Source organism: Phoca vitulina, unplaced genomic scaffold, assembly GCF_004348235.1.
Source record: "Phoca vitulina isolate PV1807 unplaced genomic scaffold, GSC_HSeal_1.0 scaffold14, whole genome shotgun sequence".
NCBI classification, from domain to species: Eukaryota; Metazoa; Chordata; class Mammalia; order Carnivora; family Phocidae; genus Phoca; species Phoca vitulina.
In genome coordinates, this window is record NW_022589717.1 from 38,068,233 (window position 1) to 38,093,447 (window position 25,215).

At 37.6% G+C, this 25,215-nt stretch overlaps 1 protein-coding gene across 1 annotated transcript; it reads left to right on the forward strand.

Annotated features, from left to right (window-relative positions):
* On the forward strand, positions 1-24,538 carry TMA16 (translation machinery associated 16 homolog). Its single transcript, XM_032413121.1, has 7 exons — positions 1-135; positions 6,306-6,418; positions 15,351-15,388; positions 16,756-16,840; positions 18,001-18,149; positions 22,406-22,448; positions 23,355-24,538. The coding sequence occupies exons 1-7, from the start codon at positions 133-135 to the stop codon at positions 23,533-23,535; spliced, it is 612 nt and encodes a 203-aa protein (XP_032269012.1). The 5' UTR covers positions 1-132; the 3' UTR covers positions 23,536-24,538.
* The last annotated feature ends 677 nt before the right edge of the window (positions 24,539-25,215 follow it).

Genomic DNA, 25,215 nt, shown 5'->3' on the forward strand with positions numbered 1-25,215 from the left:
CCGGTCGGGTCGGCCCGGTCTTCTCCGGTAACCACGTGTGTTTACGCTGGACTTTTCCTCTGAGCTGAAGCGGTTGTTGGTGTTTCCCTCATCTGGGCTGCCGAGGTCCTGCAGGGCCGTGAGGACGTCACCATGGTGGGCCCCCTCCCGCTCCCCTGAACCCGCTTGGCTCTCTGGAAGGCCCCCCTTGGGCAGACTGGAGGGAAGGGGGCGGTCTTGGGATACTAGGAGAGGGGACCGGGCTACTTAGGATTCTACTGGTCCGTACACTGGGGTGGGGGGTGCAGGGCAGGACAGTCCCGAGGTGGCCGCCTGGCCCCGCGTCTGGACCTTAAAGTTCAACTTCTGGGTTCTGAAGTGTTCACAGAGTGCCCTGTCCCTCGGGAAAAGACTCACGTTTACATTTACTTGCTACTCACTAGTATGTGGGGGGCGGGAGGATGGTGGGAGGGGAAGGTCGGCGAACCTTGGGAAAGTGTTGCCTCCATACTGATGTGCCACCTCTTGCCGGTTTAGACTGCTTAGGCTCAATCTCTTCTTTCTTGGTGTCCTGTCGCCGCCCTCCAGTGATGTCCTCGCTCCCCAAATCCTCCATGCCCCCCCCCCAGTTCCCTCCAGGACGCTCAAACTATTCTGTTTTTATTAAAAGTTGACTAGATGCAAAAGAGTGTTTACATAACATAGTGAAGTATAAAGATTAGTAGTGTAAGGAACTCTCGTTTATCCATTATCCAGTTTAAGAAATAAAACTTCTGAAAGATTCTGTGTTTCCTTCCATGGATCTATAACGTTCAGGAGCCCTCAGGTAAACAGTATCTAAATTTTGTATTTATAATTCCCTTGCTTTTCTTTATAGTTACCACTTACGTTGTATTCCAACACGGTTGTTGTTTCTTCTTGCTTTTTTTAAAATTTATTAATATTCATTAGAATAATTCTTGAATAGGAAAATGTTTCCTATTCATTTTCAACCAGTTTTTAATAAAAACAACAATGTAAAAAAGTTTACAATCTGGTAAAAAGTTATGATACTCTGGCCACAAGGTCTTTTATTCTCTTTGTTCTTTTTCCTTTTTCTTCTTTTTGTTGTATGCCTGTCATTTTTGTCTTTCACATCTATATGGTTTTTTTCCTTAGATCATACACGTTTGTATATGTATAATTTTAGTCTTTTCACTTATCACTGCACTTGTGTTATTTCCAACCCTTTATAAGATAATTTTCTTTCGTAGCTTTTCCGTTTCAAGAGTGGAACACTGAAACATTAGATATGATTGGGCGTTGGTTGGCATTTGAATGTAGTTTTCCTTGAGTATCAGAATTTCACTTTATCAGGCAGTATGGTAGGAGGATATTTCACTGGCACATTTGCTGCCATTTTCAGTTCTCTGGTACATCACCAGTGGCCCTGCTGTGCCCTTTCTTGAGTTTAAGCTCAGCTTGGTACTGGAGGTTTTCCAGTTTTTTATATCAGTTACTCTAAACTTCTTTCAGTAGAGTTTAGTGACTTAAAACAACAACATTAATTATCTCCGTTTCTATGAGTCAGGAATGAGGCATGGCTTATCTGGATCCTTGGCTTCAAGATTTCTCATAAGGCTGCGATCAAGGTTTAATCTGAGGCAGTGGTTTCATCTCCAGGCACAACTGGGAAGCATGCACTTCCCAGCTCACTCACATGGTTTTTGTAGGATTTATCTCCTAGTAGATGACTGGACTCAGGGCCTCAGTCCTTCACCGCTGTAGGGTGGCAGGCTGTCTCATTTGTTTGTTAGATAGGCCTCTCCGTGGGACAGCTTATTGCAGGATAGTTGGGTTCCATCAGAGCTAGCCTAGTGAGAGAGCAAAAGACAATAGGCAAGATGGAAGCCAGTTCCTCCATTTGCTAAATGTTATTCATTAAAAGTAAGTCACTAGGTCCACACTCTAGGGGAGGAGATTATACTTAGACATGAATATCCAGAGGTGGAATTCATTGTGAGAATCTTAGAGGCAACCTACCATGGGTTCTGAAATGTTTTTATTGATTCATGTTTGCTAGGTAAACTTCATGTACAAAAAATCCTTATCATACCTTTCTTTCTTGCACCCCCCCACCCCACATGTGCAGAGAATAACACAAAAAAATGCACATACAGACATATCTTCGAGATATTGTGGGTTTAGTTCCAGACTTCCCCAGTAAAGCGAATATCACAATAAAGCAAGTCAGATGACTTTTTGGTTTGCCAATGCATTGAGAAATTGTATTTACACTATACTGTAGACTATTAAGTGCGCAGGTTAAACCAACCTCTGCTAGCTTCAAATTTTTTCTGCAGCTTCCTCACCTCTTTTGGCCTTCATAGAATTGAAGAGAGGTGGGCCTTTATCTAAAAAACAATGTGAATACCTTAATAAAAAATAGTTCATTGCTAAAAATGCTAACCATCTGAGTTTTCTGCAAGTTGTACTCTTTTTGCTTGGGGCTTTTGCCTCAGTTAGGCTGCTGATGAGGGTAGAAGTTGCTGAAGGTTGGGGTGGCTGTGACAGTTTCTTAAAATGAGACAATAATGAGGTTTGCCACATCAATTGACTCTTCCTTTCACAAACAGTTTCTCTGTAGCATGCAGTGCTGTTTGATAGCATTTTACCCACCTTAGAACTTCTTTCAGAATTGGAGTCAGTCATCCCAAACCCTGCCACTGCTTTATCAACTATGTTGATGTAATATTTTGAATCCTTTGCTATCATTTCAACAGTCTTCACAGCATCTTCATCAAAAGTAGATTCCATCTCAAGAAACCACTTTCTTTGTTCATCTGTAAGAAGCAACTCCTTACCCATTCAAGTTTTATAATTTGATTGTAGCAAAATTCAGTGATATTTTGAGGCTGTACTTCAATTCTATTCTCTTGCCACGTCCACCACATCTGCACTTGCTCCTTCCTCCTTCCTCGTAAAGTCTTGAAACCCTTGAAGTCATTTATGAAGGTTGGAATCAACTTCTTCTAAACTCCCATTCTTACTATATTTTGGCCTCTTCCCAGGAATCATGAATGTTCTTCATGGCATCTAGAATGGTGAATCCTTTTCTGAAGGCTTTCAGGAATTTACTTTGCCCAGATTCATTAGAGGAATCACTGTATATGGCAGCTATAGCCTTATAAAATGAAATTTTTTTCAAATAAGACTCAAATGTCAAAATTTCCTTGATCCATGAGCTACAAAATGGATGTTGTGTTAGCGGGCATGAAAACAACATTAATCCCATTGTTTATCTCCATTGGAGCTCTTGGGTGACCAGGTGCATTGTCAATGAACAGTCATATTTTAAAATGAATCTTTTTTTCTTAGCAGTAGGTCTCAACATTGGGCTTCAGATATTCAGTAAACCATGTTATAAACATGTGCTATCAACCAAACTTTGTGGTTCCATTTATAGAGCACAGGCAGAGTAGATCTCCCATAATTCTTAAGGGCCGTAGGATTTTGGGGATGGTAAATGAACACTAGTTTCAGCTTAAAGTTACCATCTGCATTAGGCCCTAACAAGAGAGTCAGTTTGTCTTTTGAAGTTTTGAAGCTGGGCATTGGCTTCCCCTTTCTAGTTCTGAAAGTCCTAGATGGCATCTTCTAGTAGGAGGGTATATTATATACATTGAAAATCTTGTTTAGTGTAGTCACCTTCATTATCTTAGCTAGATTTTTCTGAATAACTTGCTGCAGCTTCTACATCAGCACTTGCTGTTTTACTTTGCACTTTTGGAGACTGCCTCTTTCCTTAAACCTCATGAACCAACCTCTGCTAGGTTCAAATTTTTTCTGCAGCTTCCTCACCTCTTTTGGCCTTCATAGAATTGAAGAGAGGTGGGCCTTTCTCTGGATTAGGCTTTGGCTCAAGGGAATGTTGTGGCTGGTGTGATCTATCCAGACCACTCAAAACTTTCTCTTTATCAGCATTAAGGATGTTTTGCTTTCTTATCATTATTGTGTTCACTGGAAGAGCACTTTAAATTTCCTTCAAGAACTTTCCTTTGCCTTCACAACTTGGCTAACTGGCACAAGAGAGAGGCCTAACTTTTTGGCCTATCTCAGCTTTGGACATGCCATCCTCACCAAGCTTAATCATCTCTAGGTTTTGATTTAAAGTGGGAGATGTACGACTTCTTTCACTTGAACACTTAGAAGCAGCTGTAGGGTTAGTAATTGGTGTAATTTGTATACTGTTTTGTCTCAGGAAATAGACCTGAGGGGAGGGAGATAGATGGGAGATGGCTGGTCAGTGAGAATAGTAGGGACACACACAGCATTTATTGATGAAGTTTGCTTATATGGACACAGTTCATGGGGCTCCAAAACAATTACAAGAGTAACATTAAAGATCACTGATCACAGACCTCCATAATAAATATAGTAATAATAATGAAGTTTGAAATATTGCAGGAATTACTGAAATGTGACATAGAGACATGAAGTAAGCAAATGCTGATGGAAAAGTGGTGTCCATAGACTTGCTCCATGCAGGGTTGCCACAAACCTTGTTTGTAAACAAACAAAACAAGACCCCCACAATATCTGTGACACAGTAAAACAAAGCATGCCTGTACTGTTGTATGATGGTTTCACATTATTCTTCTATACCTGTAACCACCTTCCAGTGCCATTCTGGGTTTCAGAGTGGCAGTTATCTTGGCTAGGTGTATCAAGAAGTGAGCAGTAAATATTTGTTGGTGTATTTCAGTGAATATTAGTTGAAGGAATGAATACATGTGTGAATGAGGAATTGGTGGTCATTATAATTAATTCTGCCAAAAATTTTACAGAGGAAGTGACTTTGAGTTGTATTTTATGAAAAGACAAGGAAGGAAAACAGGATTTTTCAGGCAGAGGTAACCAGTGCAGTTTTCAGAAGTTACGAAACAGCATGGTGTGTTCTGGAAATGGGGGAGAAGTTCAGTAAGAACGGGATGAAGGATGTTTTGAAGAATAAGAAATAATGCTGGAGAAGTAGGTTGGGGGTAGATTGTTTTCCACATTAAGGATTTGGGACGTAACTGTGAGCTCGTTAGCAGGGGAGAAGGACTTTACCAGATAAATGTTGTAGAAAAATAAGCTTTGCGACTTCCATGAAAAAAGAATGAGCAGTGAGAATCTAAAGGCCATCCTAATCATGAAAAATCACGAGGCTGAATTAAGGCAATGACAATAGTTTTGAAGAGAAGGTTCTAAGAACCTTTTTGAGATTAGGTATGTTAGAGACGGCCAGTTGTCCCCAAATAGAATCTTTTCTTTTGTAACAATGTATTTTTTTCTGAGAATAACAATTATATTTACTACTCTCCTTTACATAACCCCCTGATTAAATTTTGATCAATGGGTTGTAAACAGAAGACTCCAGCTTCCTGAGATCTTGCTCTTAAAGGAAAGGGGTGTGCCTTTTGATTTTCTTTTCTACTTCTCTCTGGCTGAAGTTTAGACTTGTTATTAAGTCATCTTGAGCTAGACAGACATACAGGAGGTTATAGCCTCAGGATAGTAGATGGAAGGAGCCTGGATCTCTGAGGACTTTGGGAAGCAGAGCCTCCAGCTCCTACTTCTTACATGAGAGAACTAAACTTTATCAGGTTACACCATTATTATTTTGGGCTTCTCTTATAGGAAGTCAAATCTAATTCCAAAATAAAAACAGGTATGATAAAATATAGAATTATGTAGGAATAAAGAGTTAAATGTCTAGTTCAGTGCCGAATCAATTGAGACCTTGTTAACTGGCATAAGGTTTGAATGGGAAAATAATTTGTTCTTTTTTGGGTGTGCTAATTTTGAGATGGCTTGTATTATTTCCTCTATTCCTGTTTTTCTATGAACCCAGCTTTGATTTTGCTTGATCAGTGCTGACTCTGTTCCATGTGCAACTTCTGCAGTCAAGCTCCCGTGAACATCCTATGTTCCTTCCACTTCCCCGGCTTTTTTAACCGTAACACAAATTTTTAACTCTGTCTTCTCACTACCTGCATTCACTTACCTACTTTGAAGATAGTAAGAGTTGAAGAGCTGGGTTTATTGACCTTTTCTGTGCCTTTCTTTATTTTCTTATATCACTGAAGAGTAGTTTCGAATATATCATTTCTATTATGACAATGGAAACCAATGCTGTTCCAATCATTTAACGGGTCTGGCTTATCTCCTAATTCCTAGAGTAGTGTTTCTGGCTTATGGTATTTCTTATATTACTGTTTTTTAAATTTATTTCTAAAGGAAATTTTTTAACTGAAATCACTTCCATATCTGACTATGTGTGTCATGTATTTTCCTAATTTTAGCCTAAAGCCCTAAAGGGAAAACTTGTAGGACGGGAAAAAAAAGTCATCCATCCATATAGTAGAAAAGCAGCTCAAATTACAAGAGAAGCCCACAAACAAGAAAAAAAGGAAAAGTAAGTATCTTTTTATCATTTGTATTATGCATTGGTGTAAAGCCCATTAACATTTATCTTTCATCAATATTCCCTTCTCTCTAATAAATGTTAAGTATGTTCAATGCACTGCAGGTAAAACAGTGAACAAGGATTCATTTCTTCTAGAGCTTACCTGAAGCAGAAACATACACTTAAATAAGTTGTGATGAGTGCAATGAAGAAAAAGGAAAAAGAATTATGGGATGGAGAGTGACAAAGTGGTTCTGTTTTACATAGAATAGTCATGTGTAGCTTATCTGAAGAAGTTCATATTGGAGCAGAGAGCTAAAAGATGTGAGGGAAGGAGCTATGTAGTTATATATTGGACATATAGGTTAAAGTACCATTAGTCTATTAGATATTTAGAAGGAGATAGAAAATGGGCAGTTGGATATGTTGGGTCTGGTGTTCAGGAGATTGATTAGGGATGCAACACAAATTTGGGAGTCATCGGCTTCTAGATGGGACGGTAAGTGATGAGACTACATAAGATTATCTAATGAGTAAATGTAGCTAGAAAAGAGAAGGGGGCCAAGGATTGATCCCAGAGGCCTCCATCATTTAGAGGTTGGAAAAAGGATCCAACAAGTGAGACTGAGAAAGAGGAAAAAGAAGATTGTGTTTCGAAGAGAAGGTGGTGATCAAGCTATGTCATTTGCTCTTGATTAATGTGAGAGCTGAGAATTGATTTAGTAATTTGATTTAGTAATTTGGAAATCATTTAGTAAAGTGGAGATCACTATATATTTTTTGTTATTTCTTAGTTGTTGCTCTGAAAATTACAACTAAATCTTAAAACAATCTTGTTTCAGATTAATGCAAAGTTAATTTCAATATTTTACAAAAAATTTGCTCCGTTGTGGCTCCATTCTCCCTTCTTTGTACTATTATTGCCTAGAAATTACATCTTTATTATACATTATAATCCCATAAACACAGTTTTACAATGATTGTTTTTATGCAGTTGTCTTATGAGAATACACACAAAAATGCATTTTTACTGTCTTGTATATTTACCTGTGTAATTACCTTTTTTTTTTACTGGTGCCCCTTATTTCTTCATGTGGATTCAGATTGCTATTCACTGTCCTTTCATTTCAGCCTTTCATTTCAGAACTCCCTTTAGTATTTCTTATAAGGCAGGTCTGAACGTGAGAGATTCTCTAAATTTTGATTATCTGAGAATGTCTTAATTTCTCCTTTATTTTTGAAGGAAACTTTAGAATATAGAATTCCTGCATATAGAATTCTTGGTTCAGTCTTTCTATTCAACATTTTAAATATGTCATCCCTCAGCCTTGTGGCCTGCATGGTTTCTTTTCTTTTTTTTTTTTTTTTAAAGATTTTATTTATTTATTCATGAGAGACAGAGAGAGAGAGAGACAGAGGCAGAGGGAGAAGCAGGCTCCCCGCGGAGCAGGGAGCCCGATGCGGGACTCGATCCCAGGACCCTGGGATCACGACCTGAGCCGAAGGCAGACGCTTAACCGACTGAGCCACCCAGGCGTCCCTCTTTTTTTTTTTTTAAAGATTTTATTTATTTGACAGAGAGAGACACAGCGAGAGAGGGAACACAGGCAGGGGGAGTGGGGGAGGGAGAAGCAGGCTTCCCCCTGAGCAGGGAGCCCGATGCAGGGCTCGATCCCAGGACCCTGGGATCATGACCCGAGCCGAAGGCAAACACTTAACGATTGAGCCACCCAGGCGCCCCAAGGCCTGCATGGTTTCTAACGAGAATTCAGCTATTTATCTTATTGAATGCAGTGAGTTGCTTTTCTCTTGATACTTTAAAGTTGTTCTTTGTCTTTGAATAGTTTGACTCGTATGTCTAGTAGGTGGGGATTTCTGAGTTTATCCTACATGGATTTCATCCTACATGGAGTTTGTTATGCTTCTTGTGTGCGTAGCTCAGTGTTTTTCATCAAATTGAGAAGTTTTTAGCCATTATTTTTCCAGATATCTATCTTTTCTGTCCTTTCCTCTCCTCCTGTGACTCCTGTTATACATATGCTGGTGTTCTTAGTAGTGCCACACAGGTCTCTGAGACTCTTCATTTTTCTTTCCTTTCCACTTTTTGTTGCTCAGACTGGATAATTTCAGCTAACTTGCTCTTATGTTTGTGGATTCTTTTTTCTGCCAGCAAAACTGCTATTGAATCTTTCTAGTAAATTTTTCATTTTTATTATTATATCTTTCAACTCTAGAACTTCTACTTGGCTCATCATTGTAATTTCTGTCTCTTTATTGGTGAAACGTTCTCATAATTTCCTTGAATTTTTTAGATACAGTTTTCTTTAGTTCTTTGTATGTTTATTATAGGTGAATTCAAGTCCTTGTTGAGTAGGTCCAACTGTCTGGGCTTCCTTAGGAAGTTTCTATTGGATGCTGTTTTTAATCCTGGAATATGGGCCATACTTTCCCTTTTTCGTTGTGTGTCTCATAATTTTTGGTTGAAAATTGGACATTTTCAATACTACAGTGTGACAACTCTGTTAAATAGACACCTCCAGCCTCTATAGTCAATTAGGTTTGCTCTTGTTTGCTTTGTGACTTTCCTAGACTGATTTTGTAAAGTCTGTTTGTTGTGTGTGGCCATTGATGTTTCTGCTCAGTTGGTGGTCAGCTAATGTTTGAACAGAGAGTTCTTTAAATGCCTTTAGCTAATAAATCTCTCACCCTATGCTGAGGGGCTCTATGAATCTATTGGGCATGCCTTTGACACACCAGGATGCAGTTTACTTCGACTTCATTTCTTGTTTGCATAGAGCCTCAGGGTTAGCCAGAGGTGAGAGATTAGGACCTGCTCAGGTCTCTCCTTAGTATGAACATAGTACTGGATGTGCATATGGCATTCTAGATTCCCAGGAATATGTTCGGGCTAGCTTTCAAGTCGTCTGTGGACCTTCCATTCCCCAGTTTTCCTTTAAATTTTTTTGGTCTACCTTTTGTTAGCCCCCAACTGGTAATATCACTGAGGCAGCTGCTATGTTAGATAATTGCTGCTGATTATTTTCAAGAAAAACTTGGGGATATAGCTGTTCCTACAGAGAGAGCTCTGAGTCAGATTATGTAAAGACAATGTAACTTCAAGCTTCTTAGCATGCTGCCTGTCAGGTCAAATGGTAGCAATTCTCTGGGGATGGAGGTTTTGGGGAACTCCAAATTTGATCTCTCTGGTGGCCGTTAGGAACATGGCTTTTACAACTACCATGAGTTGCTAGTCCATTGGTTTTCAACACTGTTGCAGAGCTGACGAGAGGACGATGGATTAGGCACATTACAGCACCACAGGTTTGTTGTTCTTACTGAGATTGGCCTGTTTTTCTTGAGAATGTTCCTCAGATTCTTGCAAGCCTTTGTTTAATTTTCATACTTCTGAAAAAGTTGATTTTGACAAGTTTTGTTACTATTCTCTGCTTTTATGGAAGAGTGGATTTTCGTAGGTCCTTATGCCATTCTGGAAGTTGGTTTCTACTCTTGATGTGAAGAATTCATAGCAAAATTTTCTTCTTAGGAATACAAAATGTGTATATAAAATGCCCCTTCTTTTCTGCTTCCTGTCCCTTAGTCTCCCCTCTCTGGTCAGCAGCCCACACTACAATTTGCCAATTCTCCCCTCCATCTTTGGCCTGTGAGAGTCCACAGGAGCTGCTGTAGAGACAAATAAAAAATTACTTAAAATGAAGTTATAAAGACAAAAGTCACCATTTTAGCTATTTTAAAATAGCCTTACCATTTTAATAAATGGTACATATATTTCCATACTAGCTGATAGAAACCAGCACGTTCATTGTTATATATTAATTCCTTACCCCAAACCTAAAGGCATATTTAGTAAAGGTTAGCTGTTCCACAATGATTTGGCTAGAAGTTTTCTGGAAGAGAAAATGACCTTTTTCATAAAGGTTATTAGGATGGTAGTATCACTTTAAACAGTAATTTTCAAACTTTATTTATCACTTTCATGAATTTTGCTATGTCTTTTGACATGGTTATTACTTTTTGTTACTGTCTTTACTAGTATTTCACAAACTTAGGTGTACATGAGATATACCTGTAGGGCATATTAAAACAGTTTGTTCTTTCCCCTAGAATTTTCCATCAGAACATCTGGGGCAGTGTCAAAATTTTGCATTTCTAACAAGTTTCAGGTAACGTTGATGCTATTGCTGCTTGTTCAGGGACCACACTATGAGAACCACTGACCTATGGCATTATTTACTTAATATTTTTTTAGAATCTATTTCCCTTACATACCTTTTTTTTTTTTTTTTTAAAGGAGACATTTAGTCTGTATTAAAAACAAGTAAATACTGTTGCCTTTCATGGATGGTCTGAGCCTGAGGCATGCTTGCTTTATCCTTGGTGAAAAGATTTAGCAAAGGTTGGAAGACTTGTTAAGTAAGCATTAAACTAAGTTTTCTTCTTAATGTAATTAGAGAGGATCAAAAGAAAATGGGGGGAAAAAGTAGCTTGCTTAAAGATGATTTAATTCTGTGTCTATGAGACTCAAAAATCAGCTTATATAGTGCTAGTGGTATACATGGCAATATTTTAGGAAATACTGCTTTAGAGTTTGGCTAAATTCTTTGGTTCACTGTAAGTACTTGTGCCAATGAGCCTAGAATCTTTGTATGTTGTCAGGTATTTTCAGGATTTTATGTACTGATTTACAGAAACAACAATATAAAGGAATTATGGAAGATAAAACTGAACAACATGGTAATTCCTAAATAACTTATTCTAAGGAGGTCCCGTTATTGGCCAAGGCTCCATTTTTATAGTACAGAATTGAAAAGTATTACTTAATTTTTTCTACTTGGACAGTGTTCTAAACAGATTTTTCTCATTTATTTTAAAGAAGTCATCATTGTAACCGTTATGGCTCCAGAAGCAAACAGATATACAGTTTTAGTAGTGTCTAATGTATTTTATGAAACAGGCTTACTTAACACCTGTCATAGATGTCAGTTTTTTGAGTAGCAGCATTATTGACCATGAGTCATATTTAATTTAAATGGCGTAAACACAAATAGCATCTTAAAATGCTGCTGATCTTCCTGCACTAGAGTAGTACTTCCAGCAATACAGAAATGTTGAGTTGCATATTTTGGAGAGATGGTTGGTGACAAGATACTCACACTTCTGGGATAGCTGTGAGCAAGATGGTAGAAAAGGTACCAGCAGTACTTAACTTGAACTTCAGGTGCCTGTGGCTTCTTAATAATGAATAGCAGTTATCAAATACTGCTTTAATTACCTATTGCTGCATAAGAAATTCTACGGCATCATAGCAGTTTGAAACAAACAGATTTTTGGTCAAGAATTGCAGTGCCACTTAACTGAATGCTTCTGGCTCAGAGTCTCTCACAAAGCTACAGTTAAAATGTTGACCGGCCTGCATTCATCTCAGAGCTTGATAGGGAGAGGTTTTGCTTCCGAGCTTACTCATGTGGCTATTGGCAGACCTCAAGTCGTGGCTGCCTGGTGGCTGGAGGCATCAATTCCTTGCCACATGAGCCTCTCCATAGGCTACTCACAACATGGTAGCTTGGTTCCGACAGGGCAAAGGCTCAGAGATAGAGCAAGAGAGGATGGCTAGGACAGAAGACAATCTTTGAAACTTAATTTCAGAATGACATCCATCACTATTGTGCTATTTTATTTGTTAGAAGTCTCTAGGTCTAGCCAGCCACACTCAAGGATCACAAGGCCATGATTATCAAGACACAAGAATCAGTGGGGACCATTTTAGATACTATCACCTTTTGTGAACTATCTGCCTACCAAAGATACGTGGTTTTCTAAGGAACAGATGTAGCCAGGCAGCTTAGAGTATCTAGTTTCTATACTTTTCATAGAACTGAGGATTCTTTGTACCACTTCCTAAGGTTCCTTTTTAGGGAGAAACGTAGGTAGGTGGGGAGATCAGGGAGGATATCTGTTATGTTGTAGTGCCTTTGACTAGTGGTCAAGGATACAAAACCAGACCTGCTAGGTTAATCAAGTTGACTCTTATTGATAGACTCTGATTACTTAAAGATACTGCAGGAGTGAATAGCAACAGAATAAGAGCTCAAGCCTGTTTGTCTTCAGTATTTGAATGCTCTGATTTAGGACTATATGGAATATTGCTTCTATTCATATTAAAAGAAATTAGTATGTTTTGAAGACTAGGACATTTCAAGGGATGCAGAATTTACAGAGAGCAAATGGCTTTTTTTTTTTTTAAAGATTTATTTATTTTAGAGAGAGAGAGAGCACACGTGTGTGCACAAGCAGGGGGAGGAGCAGAGGGAGGAGGATAGGGGAAGCGACTCCCTGCTAAGCATGGAGCCCGTCGAGGGGCTCTATCCCAGGACCCTGATATCATGACCTGAACCAAAATCAAGAGTCAGATGCTCAACCGTCTGAGCCATCCAGGCACCCCGTGTGTTATTTTAGCTTTATTTTATGATTTCTCAGCATAGCAATGTTTTGTTGGTATGTATTATCATTCATACAGTATGTCCTGCAGGGTATACAACAAAGAACTCTAGATACCAAAAGAAAGTATGGAAAATTAACAGCGAGAAACTAAGCATAATGGGAAAAATCTAGGAAACAACTACTTTGGAGAATTAATCTCAAATCTCTCTACTTTTCTGTATCCCAACTGATAATTCTAGTTCAGGCCCCATTGAGTTCATTCAGAATTATTGCAACCTGACTTCTAACTAGATTCTTTCCTCTAGACTTAATTGAAAGGAATGAATTTTTTCTACCTTGTTATGAGTATTCTCTATTTTTTAAAATAAACTTTGGGGTATAAACAGCATTCAGTAAAATGGCCATATTTGCAGTGTACAGATTTGGGTTTTTGACAATACATTGGTCTAACCACCACGATTAGTGTGTAGTGCCATTTTCATCCTTCCAAAGGATTCCCTTGTGCATATTCTCGGTCATTCCTCACCACCACCCCTAGCCTCAGGCAACCCCTGATTTGCTTTTTATTTTGATACATGAGATTTGTCTTTCCTAATGTTTCATTTAAATGAAATGATTATATGTAATTTTTTGTGCCAGCTTCTTTCACTTAGCATAATGTTTATGAAATTTACCTGTTATTTCATATATTAGTTGTCTTTCTTATTACAGAATGGTATTCCATTGTATGGATATGCACTGTTTATTCATTTACCTGTGGTGTGTTCATTTGGATTATTTATAGTACTGGGCGATCATTGGGGTCTGCAAGGTAAGGGTCCAGCCCCCTGTTTTTATTAAAAAGTTTTATTGGAAAGCAGCTAGCTATGCCCATTCCTATTGTATTATCTGTGGCTGCTTTCAGGCCACAGTGGCAGAAATGAGTAGTTGTGACAGAGACTGACCACATTACTCTCTGGCCATTTAAGAAAAAATTTGCCTGCCTCTGCTATTATGAATACAGCTACCATGAACATTCACTTAAAGTATTTGTTTGGACATTTGCTTTCATTTTTCTTTCAGTTCCTAGAACTGGAATTGCTGGGTCATATGGTGATTGTATATTAAAGTATATAAGAAAATTGAGTTTATATGGAATTAAGTTTATAAAAATTGCTGGTCATATGATAGGTGTCACGTTTAAGTATGTAAGAAATTGCTTTATCCAAAGTGATAGTATCATTTTATATTTTCACCACCAGTGTATAAGAGTTATATTCTCTCCATATCCTCTCAAGCTTGCTGTATTACCAGGTTTTAAAAAACTTTTTAGCCATTCTGGTAGTTGTATAATAGTATCTTAGTTTGATTTAATTTTGTACATCTTGATAACTAATGATGTTTAAGTATCTTTTTATGTGCTTATTGGTCATTTCTATGTCTTTGCTATGATGAAAAATCTGGTAAAATCTTTTGCCCTTTTTGGTATTAGGTTTTCTTCTTAAGTAGTAAGAAGTGTTTGTACGTTCTGAATGCAAATCCTCTGTTAGTTATTTGTATTGTAAATATCTTCCCCCATTCTGTGCCTGAAAATTTTTTTTTTTTAAAGATTTTATTTATTTATTTATCAGAGAGAGAGAGAGAGAGCACAAGCAGGGGGGAGCGACAGGCAGAGGGAGAAGCAGGCTCCCTCCTGAGCAGGGAGCCTGATGCGGGACTTGATCCCAGGACCCTGAGATCATGACCTGAGCTGAAGGCAGAGGCTTAACCAACTGAGCCACCCAGGCGTCCCTGTGCCTGAAATTTTTTATTAAAAAGGCTTCATTTTATTTCTCCAGTTTTCTAGTTGTTTAAAGTGGGAGGATGAATCTGTTCTGCTTTGTTAGTCAGGGACAGTAGATTTTTTTTGTTCATTGCTGTATCTCTAGTGAGTAGCATAAAGTGTGGCAAAAACTAGCTGTCCAAAGGTGTTTTCTGAATTAATATTTAGAATACCAACAAAGAAATCATGTATTACCTAGACTGTTTCCTGAGAATAAATGAGTTCTTTTTCTTTATTATAATTCTTTTCAAATTATGAAAAATAAACATCTGTTCTGTTCTTGTTGAAGTTTAAAAGGTGACACTAGGGCATTTTGGTCTTGGTGGCCACACTCTGTCTTCTAGAAGGTATTCATTACTCTTGTGCACAAGTATTACCCACCTGAACATTCATAATCCAATCAGACTTTTTTTGTGTTTTCAAAACTGATTTGTTCTATAGGTGTCCTTTAGTCATTAGTCACTGAAGACCTAAAGAAAGGTTTCTAGTAACATTTTGTTCCAGTGATTTAAAAGAAAAGCATGGTGTTCAATGTTTCTGCACTAACAAAATTAATTTCATATGTATAAAAGAATGATCCTTGAATTAAGGTTCTGTGGGCAGTTTTTTTTGTTTTTGACAGATTTTTAAAATTTGTTTTGGAAATTTTCTAACACATTATGTACTACCTTTTTTCCCAAGATTGAAGAATGAAAAGGCATTGCGTCTCAACCTTATTGGTAAGTAGATTTACTCATTTGACGCTCTGGCTAAACCATAGTGAAGTTCTGCTCTGTGCCTATTTTTCTTTTGATTCTTCTAGGGAATTTTCTTTACTAGACTTAATTAAAACAAAACAAAGTAAAATCAATCATTAGCTCTTAGAAAGTGTTAATAATATCTAGCTCAGTTTTTCAGAAACTATTTAGTTTATATTTACCTACCTACCTACCTACATCTCTGTCTATCTATCTCTGAAGTTTAATTCTAGCTCCCTAACTCATTAGAATTAGGAAGGATTATGGTCTAAGTATTTTGGAAACAGCAGTTTATATTTAGTGATGTGGATACATGCATCGTCAGTCTGTATCTCAGTGTCACAATTTTTTTTGGGGGGGGGCGGATTTATTGTTAGTAAATTTTTACTTATAAGTCTGACTTCAAAATAGTGACTCTTGGGGGTGCCTGGGTGGCTCAGTTGGTTAAGCATCTGCCTTTGGCTCAGGTCCTTATCTTAGGGTCCTGGGATGGAGCTCCATGTCAGGCTCTCTGCTCAGCGAGGAGTCTGCTTCTCCCTCTCCCTTGGTGCGTTCTCTCTCTCTCTTCACTCTTTCTCAAATAAATAAATAAAATCTTAAAAAAAAATAATGACTCTTAGGCTTTATTTATTTGTTTGTTTTTTGTTCTGTTTTAATCTTAGGCTTTACTTGAACACCGATCTCTAATGCTTTCTCAGATAATAGAATAGTATTTCTAAGTAGGTCATCTGTATCTGAGGTAGGGCCATTTTTTGATCTGTAATTTTGAGAAATCTAACTGCAAGAGACCCTGATGGTCAGATTTACTCTTTGCATAGTGTCTGGCAGATCTTGCATGGTTAATGTATTTACTAATTTGAGGCCCTGGACAGGCCACTTAACCTTTCTTATGTGTGAATAGGGATAATAATGTACTAATCATCATAGGATTGTAAAGCTCTTGACATAGAGCCTGCTGCTTATTAAATGTTCAGCAACGACCATCTTCGCCATTAATCTAATCAAGTTTTCATTTTATTATTTTAGACAAGTGTTCTGTCTTTTGCTTTTTAAATACTTAGAACTTCATGTTCTGTTAATGTATTCTTTTTTTTTTTAATGCATCCTTATCGGATAAGAATTACATACTGAAAGGCATCTCTGTCTCTTCCCCAAATTAAAATGTGACAATTTGATTTCTGACAGACTGGTTTAATTAGCTTTGAGCCCACGCAAGCCTTTATATTTAACATTGAAATAAATTTTGATAGTATTTTAAACACATTGATGTTGAAAATTATGATGAATACTCATTGCTTAAGTGATGATTTATGGTGTTAACCTATCTTTGTACTTTGTACTTGTTATAGGTGAAAAACTGCAGTGGTTTCAAAGTCATCTTGATCCCCAAAAAGTAGGATATTCAAAGAGAGATGCTTGTGAATTAATTGAAAGGTAAACACTGGGTATGTTATGAGCAAAGTGTCAGAAAAGGGAATTCTGCAACCTGGTTCTTCAAGAGACAGAGTTCTGTTCTGGATTTATAGAGGAGTAAATGGGCTTTGTTAAAAAGGCTTTAGATTCACACCCTGGTTTAGCCACTCTAGTAGGTTTGTAAGGTTTCTGAGCCTCAGATTGTTACTTAACCCAGTTTCTTGGATCAGGAAAGGCTTCCTATGGAAATATCATCTAAACTGACTTCTGAAGCGTAAGGGTTAGCAGACTGAGGTAAAGTTAATTGAAGAGCTTTTAGGCAGAGAGAACAGTATCAGAGGTATGAGTGACAGATTTAGTGATCTACCAAACATTAAATATAATCAAAATAATAGGTTCAAGGAGGGCATTGTGACAGGTACAGCTCACAGAAGACCTCAGGTGTCACTGTAAGTTTGGACCTTTTCAAAGGACATTGGGAGCCACAAGAAGTTTTTTACAACAGGCACCTGAGATGATCATATTTAAACCTTAAAAATGTCACAGTCGTGAGAACGATGATGATGGCCTGAGGGCACATGGCTTTGGCCAGGACACTGTTGAGAGGCTGATGAAACAATCTAGGCAAGAGATGATGATGTTGGCCTCTGCATGGTTAGTAGCAGTATGGTGAAGAGAAATAAAGATTCCAGAAATATTAAGAAGGTAGAAAGTCTCAATCTTTAGTGAAAACTTAGATATGGCATTAAAGGGAGAAAGTGGAGTCAAGGAGGACGTGTACATTGTTCACATGAGCAAGTGGGTGGATGGTTGTACTATTTCCTAAGATAGAGAGCCAAAGAGATGGAACAGGTTTGGTGGGGGATGGGAGGGGACAGAGGTGAGCACAAGTTCACTTTTGAGGTGTTAAGCCTCCATGGGACATCCAAATGGAGATGTCCAGGAGGTGGTTGAATACGAGGATCTGGAGTTTAGCAGATACTTGAATAGGAGGCAGTGATCTGGTTGCTGAAATTTTGGACATGGTTGGGTTATCCAGGGACCGTCTGAAGTCTGAGGATACGAGGAACTCAGAAGAGTATAAAAATTTTAAGGATAGGCGAAGGCTGGGGTTTGTTTTAAATGGGGTAATATAAGCCAAATGTAAGACTTGTAACTCATATTGCTTTCTTATTTCTCAGGTATTTAAATCGATTCAGCAGTGAACTAGAGCAGATTGAATTACATAACAGCATCAGAGACAGGCAGGGAAGGCGGCACTATTCCCGGGAGACAGTCATCAAGCAGACAATGGAGCGTGAGCGACAACAGTATGAAGGATATGGCCTTGGTGTGTTCTTTGTGACTTTCTTTTTTTTCTTTCTAAAATACATAGGCATATCAGGTTTCTAATTCATTTCAAAGATTTAATTTTGTTTATTCTAAATATTTAGTTTAGTTTGAATTTCTTTTGATTTCCTTTCTTTTGTGAATATATCAAATAATTTTTTAATTCTTTTTTTTTTCTTACATTCTCAAAACTGTCACTTGTCATAGTGATGTATCTTTCCACCCTGACAGTAAAGTTTTCTTTTCCCTTCTGGCACGTTCCTAATTTGCTTTATTGTGGAGTTATTACTTGCCCATCTGTAACTACATCGATGTTTCCTTAGAGTAGGTGCTGTGCCCTTCTTATCTTTCTAATTCTTGTAGGACCAAGCTATAGTTGTTACAGTTATTCTTGAGAAACTAGAAATCAAACATTCATTCTTAGCATTGTAGCATTTCTTACCATTCTTAAAGACAAGTACGTTGTTAGTTTATCAACATTATCTGAAGAAAAAGCACTTAGGATACTTAAGGCTTGCAAAGCCCACAAACAGGTGAGGATCCAGAGGCAACATGGCATGCAAATGGTATTTGATTGGCTTCTTTATTGTCAGTCTAGGAAATATCTGGCAATTTCACATGAAAAATGTAGATTTTGTGCTTTTTAAAAAAAATTCAAGTGGTCTGGCAACATAATCTGCCTATAGTGGAGTAACAGCTGTCCCTTTTAGACTTGATCATATATTCTCAAGTTTGCCATGGCCCTGAACATTACTTCACTCACATTCCATTTCTGGTCCATGTTATGGCGTTTATAGTGTGTGGATTTGCTTGTTAAGTACAGTATAAATGAAATATTTAATAGCAAATTAAGTTATTTTTTTATTATTATTATTTTTTAAAGATTTTATTTATTTATTTGACAGAGAGAGAGAGACACAGCGAGAGAGGGAACACAAGCAGGGGAGTGGGAGAGGGAGAAGCAGGCTTCCCACTGAGCAAGGAGCCTGATGTGGGGCTCGATCCCAGGACCCTGGGATCATGACCTGAGCCAAAGGCAGACGCTTAACTGACTGAGCCACCCAGGCACCCACAAATTAAGTTTTTAAATTCTGATAATAAAAACACTGAAGTATTAGGACCCTAAAGGAAATATCTTGTGGGTAACTGTTGTGTTGGTCCCAGCCTATTGATGGCAATTCTATCAGCTAGAAATTCCTGAGGCACTCACCTGGGCCTCTGGTACTTGTGTTGAGCCCCCATAGGTATTTCCCCAACCGGAGCCAATGTTGTGGCTGGTGCAGCCCTTGTGGTTCTTACTATGATTGTAGGATGCGTCTAGTAACAACCGTCAGGGAAATTTGAAAAAAAGAAAAGCCAAGATTTATTACTCACAAGGTCTAGAGGGTCCATAGCATGCCCAGGGCCACACAGGGAGGTCAAGGGTAGAGAGAGGAAGGGAGTATGGACTTGGGGCTCTACCTTTATTAGGGTCTGAAGGTGAGGTGCCTGGGGTTTCACATGTCCACTTTTTTTTTTCCTGCTTATTTATTTATTTAATTTATATTATTGTTATGTTATGTTAATCACCATACATTACATCATTAGTGTTTTGATATAGTGTTCCGTGATTCATTGTTTGTGTATAACACCCAGTGCTCCATGCAGAACATGCCCTCTTTAAAAAAAAAAAAAAAAGAACATGCCCTCTTTAATACCCATTACCGGGCTAACCCATCCCCCACCCCCCCTCCCCTCTAGAACCCCCAGTTTGTTTTTATTGGTGAATTAAAAACATAACTGGGAGTTAGGGCATGAGAAGGGAAAAGTGGGGTCACTTGAGTGGTGATTTAGTAGGTTACTAGGGCTTTCTAAAAGGGGACTTTGATGGGTGGGCATGGCCTGGTTTCTTATCTAGTTGTTTTGCTGGTAGTGTGTCAGACAGCTGGCAATATTTTTATTAGAGAAGGGTGTCTTTGATACGGATGTCTACACAGTCAAAAGCTTCGTGTCAGGCACTTACACTGTGGTAACACGAGAGACCCTGAAGTAGTTGGTTGGCAGTTCCTCTTCATCATTTCTAGGAAGTGAGCTGCTTCACGGAAAAAAATAACAGAAAATAGCTGTAGCACTAGATAGGTATGATTTAAACCTTTAGAGCTTACTGTGTAACAGGACAAGTTATTTAACCCTCCCCCCCCACTGGGTTTTGTTTTCTTCAATTTAAAAATTGAAATAAATAGTATACCTACTTCCCCAGTTGTTTAAAAGTTACATGAGGTTTCATTTATCAAAGTGCCTGAGACAACCTAATACAAGGAGGTTCGGGGAGAGCTTCAAGCACTGCTGTCTGTGTCCCTCTCACTGAGTAGTCACCTTGTAAGAACGTAAAATTGGTTTATGCTCCTAGATCTCCCATCTCCTCCTGTTGCGTTTTCTCTGGAACCCACTTTAATTAGCTCTTGTCTCCATCACCCAACAAATACTGGTCACTGATGACCTCTAAGTTGCTAAGGCGAACAGTTGCTATACTGGGTGTTGATTCTCAGCTTTTCTGCGGCATTTGATACAGATGATCACTTCATTTTCTTGTCACACTTTTCATTTGGTGAAGAAGACCCAGCCCTTCCCTAATTTTCTTTCTAGTTCAGTTTTCTAAGTTGAATCCTTCTCCGCTTCACAAACTAAATATTGGCCAAGGTTCCCATCCTTGGGCTGCTTCTTGTTTTCTACGTATACCAATTCCTAGTTCACCATTTACATGGTGATAACTTTGAAATTTGTATTTGTTGACCCTAACTTGTCCCTAGAACTCCAGACTTGCATTATCAAACTGGGGTTTCTCAGAATCTACTTGAATGTCTTCTAGGCATCTCAGACCTGACGTCCCAAAGCAAAGTCCAGCTTTTCTCCTAAAACTTGTTCCCACATGATCTGTATGTCAGAGAGCAGCATCACCACCTGGCCAGTTGCTCAGGCCGGAAACCCGTAGTCACTTTCTCGCTCCATCCAGCTCGTCAGCAAAATGTATTTTGCATCTGAAATTTGTGCTGCTAACACCACCACCTCCCTAGTCCAAGCCACCATTGTGTCACCTGTTCCCAGTTGGTCTCTGTGCAACTGCTCTTTCCTCCTAGAGTCTGTTCACCACGTAGCTGGCAGATGAATTAACAGAGCATGGCCAAGGTCAAACATGTATTGGTGATTGAGCCAGCACAGAAACTCAGATCCAGCGTTCTTCCAGCTGTGCCACAGTGTTTCTTCCAGAGTCAGGGAGTGTGTCTGGTGAAAGGGTTGTGATCTCTGACAACTCCATAAGTGCCTCTTAACATAGGCAAATTGTTACCGAATTCTGCAGGTTCGGAGAAAACTGGACTCTGACACCTCTCCTTCCTCAACCCATGGTAGTATAACTACTTCTGACTCATTTTATTAGGATTTCTTTTTAAAAAATGGTGTTTAATTTACACCTTTTAAACACTTGACCCCCTCATACTCATATTTTCTGAAACTATAGTCATAATCAGCATATAGTTGTGTCAAGCCTTTTTATTTTATCTTTTTCATTCATTGATTCTGATTTTAATTAGTATTTTATTGCATTGGCCAGGTTTTTTGTAGTCCTGTTTCAGTTTTTTATACATGCCATTTGTGTTTTACCAATAACTATGATCGTGCATATTGGTTTGTGGTAAACTTTCTAATCATGGTGAGGAACTGTTAAATACCTAGTTTTTTATTAAAAATGGATTTAAGTTTTATTGAGTTGCTTTGAGCAGCTACTGATTATAGTTTGTTTAAAATTTTTTTTCACATTTTGAATAATGTGATTTTTAAAAATATTAAAGAATACTTCTATTTCTCAGATAAACTCTACCTTGCGAAGGTGAAATATATGCTTGAAAAAAAAATTGTACTTTTCACCAAGAAAATATATTTAAAAATCTAGCCTATTATTTTAGGGGGTTGATCATTAGAAATTGCTATGTGCCTTTCATAGATTAAAAGGACAGGGTTGATCTCATTAATAGGTTTATTTCATTTTACAGATTCTATGCTAGAATTTATTATTTAATAGCATTCCTCTTAAATCACATTCTTAAACTAAGCCCTTACTTTTCATATAGCATTATAGCAGTGCTTTGAAATTTTGTTTTGCTTGGATTTTCTTGCTTTCTGTCACTTATTCATCGTATCTGAGATAATAAACAAGAAAACTGTAAAATGTTGTGATTTAAAGAACACTGCTTAATGGATATAAATTATTTTCTTTCCCAGAGATTCCAGACATTGTAAATGCAGGTAATCTGAGAACTTTTAGGTAAGTCTGTCTCTCTCTATTATCCCTTGAGGCTGCATGTAAAATACATGAGACATAAACTTTCTTCCCTTTTGTACTTAGACATTAGAGCTAAAAAAACTCAGGGGTTTCTTTTAACCTTTTCTCTTTTATCAAAGTAAGACTTCCTAATTTGTGTTTATTTGGAACACGTGATGTGCACTGACATGATAGCGACATGGTGCCTTTAAATTCCTTAATATGATACTTAAAAGAACTTGGTCTCACTATTCCTCCCCAATTCATATTTTTTAAAAGATAAATTAACAGCAACAGGCTCAATGGCTCAGAGTTCTATCCCTAGACTGTTCACAGCACGCTCTTTTGGAAAAGATGGTTCCTGGGAAGTGATACCAGAGAAAAGGTTAAGTCGTCAAGAACTAGTTAGTTCAGTGGTTGAAAGATGATTTCTGTTGTAACAATAACATATTTTTGGTTACTGAAAATAACCAAGTGTGAAAGGATAAATCGTTTCTGACTGCACTTTGGAGATTTGCGAGTACAATATAGTTACTGCTTTTGAGGTTCTTGATACTATATGGCCCGATGGAGTGATCAGGTTAGGGAGAATAAACCAATGGCAGAGCCTCCTTGTCATTTCTGCCTAATAGTTTCCTGTACTGTGTTGGAAGTTTGGGATATGTGGGAATCTCTGTGCAGTTACTGCTGTTGTAGATTAATGAGAAGATGCAATATGTACGGACAATGCAAGCCTTCCTTCTTGGGACTTTTTTCCCCTAATGCATATAGTGTTTGTTTCTAGGGCATTTGAATCTGTAATAAATGTATAAGCTTTGTTCTGCTGCTTTCAGAGTTTTAAATATTGACTGCTTCGCCGTCTTGCACCCCAGCAACCCTCTCTATGTACTCTCTCTTTTGTTTATTTAGGGAATGGGATTTCGATCTGAAGAAATTGCCAAACATTAAAATGAGAAAAATTTGTGCTAATGATGCAGTCCCCAAGAAGTGTAAGAAAAAAACTGTTACGGCTGTAGACAAAGATTTAAGGGAACTGGAACTAAAAGATGAATCAAGTGATTCAGATGAGGAAATGACAGCAGTGGCCTAATTGTCCTTTGCTTGCGGTGAAAGCAAATAATTGGAGAGCTTCAAGTTCTGTTTGACCTGATTATGGTAAATAACTGTCCAGATACAAGAATTTGCTATGAAACTTCTTTCATCATGAGAATCCCATTTGCAGTTTCAAAAACAGTGTTATGATTTTCATTTAAAAATGAATGTTGCTTTTCGTTTACATTAAGTTGCTAAAATAGATATAGTGAAATAAAAACACAATCTAAGATCCATTTAATCTGAATTTCCTGGGCAGGGGGAGTGATATGAATAAGGACAGAAATGTTTTGATTTTTTTCCTCATGTTTACCTCGGATCACCTGATCTCACATTCTGGGGCTTGTATAGCAACGTGTTTGCTGTAAGGGTCCTATGGATACTTCTTGAGCAGTGATGATAGCTAAATTGGCTTTCAGTAATAGTGTTTCACTAATCTTCCTCTTAAACATAACACCTATTTTCTTTCCTTGTAAAATAAGGAAAATGTGATAGGGAATAAATATACACTGATAGATTGTACGTTATTTTTATTATCTTTAAGCCAGAGTTAAATGGTAAAGTAAAAAACTGGGGTCTATTTTCATGATGTTGGCCTCCCACACTTAATCTGTTATCTTTTGATCGAGGGGATAAATGATTTCAGGTAGCTCTGTTTCTGTATTATTTTCTGCTTTCTCATGAAAAATGATAGGTTTTATTTGTGGAAACAACTAATGATTAGAGAATCAGTTATTGCAATTGTGTTATTTGTGTTATTTATTCTTCTAAGAGATAGGCTAAATGACATATAACTCAGTATTTCAAGTATCATGAAAGACATGGATGTGTTAGAATGTTGTTCTTCGTAGAACTCGTTAAAGGCAATTATCTTTTAGGCTATTTTCTAAAGAATACAATGCAAATATATTTGAGTATTTTCAAGAAAAGAAATACAAAACATTAATGCTATAAGAGGTTAACTAGATATCAACTAAGTCTTATTAACAATTTATTTAAAATGTTACAGCTTTTTTATTGAAAATTAAGAATAAAATTTATTTTCATAATTTCACATCTTAAAGTTCTAATTATTTCATTTTTTTTCAGTGTTTTAACTGATGCTGATTTGCTTTAGTAATTTTCTTAAAAATATGGCTTTATGGTTACAGAAGTTTCAATCTCTTTAGTCATTAGAAAGTGTCCTTTTTTTTGTTTCAAAATGGCTATAAAAACTGAATTTTAAATTATGGTAAAGAGAATAGAAACTGTTTTATCCTGTCTGATATTTAAAAAGGCATACTGTTAGATAAATAAGAAAATGGCAGATCATCCTCCCCCTCAGACATTTGTTCCTAGTTTTCCCTGTACCATCAAAGCAAAAAAAGACAACAGGCACACTGCTTGGAACTAGAATAGGTAGATACTTGTTGAATGAATGAATTTACTTTACCATTTAGGATAATAATTATAATTCATAATCACATTTTATTATATATCATTATATAGAATAATAATGTGGCAGTAACAGTCAACTAACAGTTGTTAGAATAATGCTTTTAAGTGATATCCTTAATCATTGTCTGTAGAACATGTTTTTTCTGCAGTGATAACTTGTGCTGCCTTATCTAGATTCTTTTCCGGTCAGTAGTATGTCTTTGTAAGATAGCTTCTGCAGTCCGTGGCCACGGAACAGAGT

What these genes read in the sequence shown, in the direction of transcription:
- TMA16 (XM_032413121.1), top strand. An exon ending in AAACAAGAAAAAAAGGAAAA is followed by an intron (nt 6,419 to 15,350) that starts GTAAGTATCTTT and finishes TTTTTTCCCAAG; the next exon opens with ATTGAAGAATGAAAAGGCAT. An exon ending in GCTTGTGAATTAATTGAAAG is followed by an intron (nt 16,841 to 18,000) that starts GTAAACACTGGG and finishes CTTATTTCTCAG; the next exon opens with GTATTTAAATCGATTCAGCA.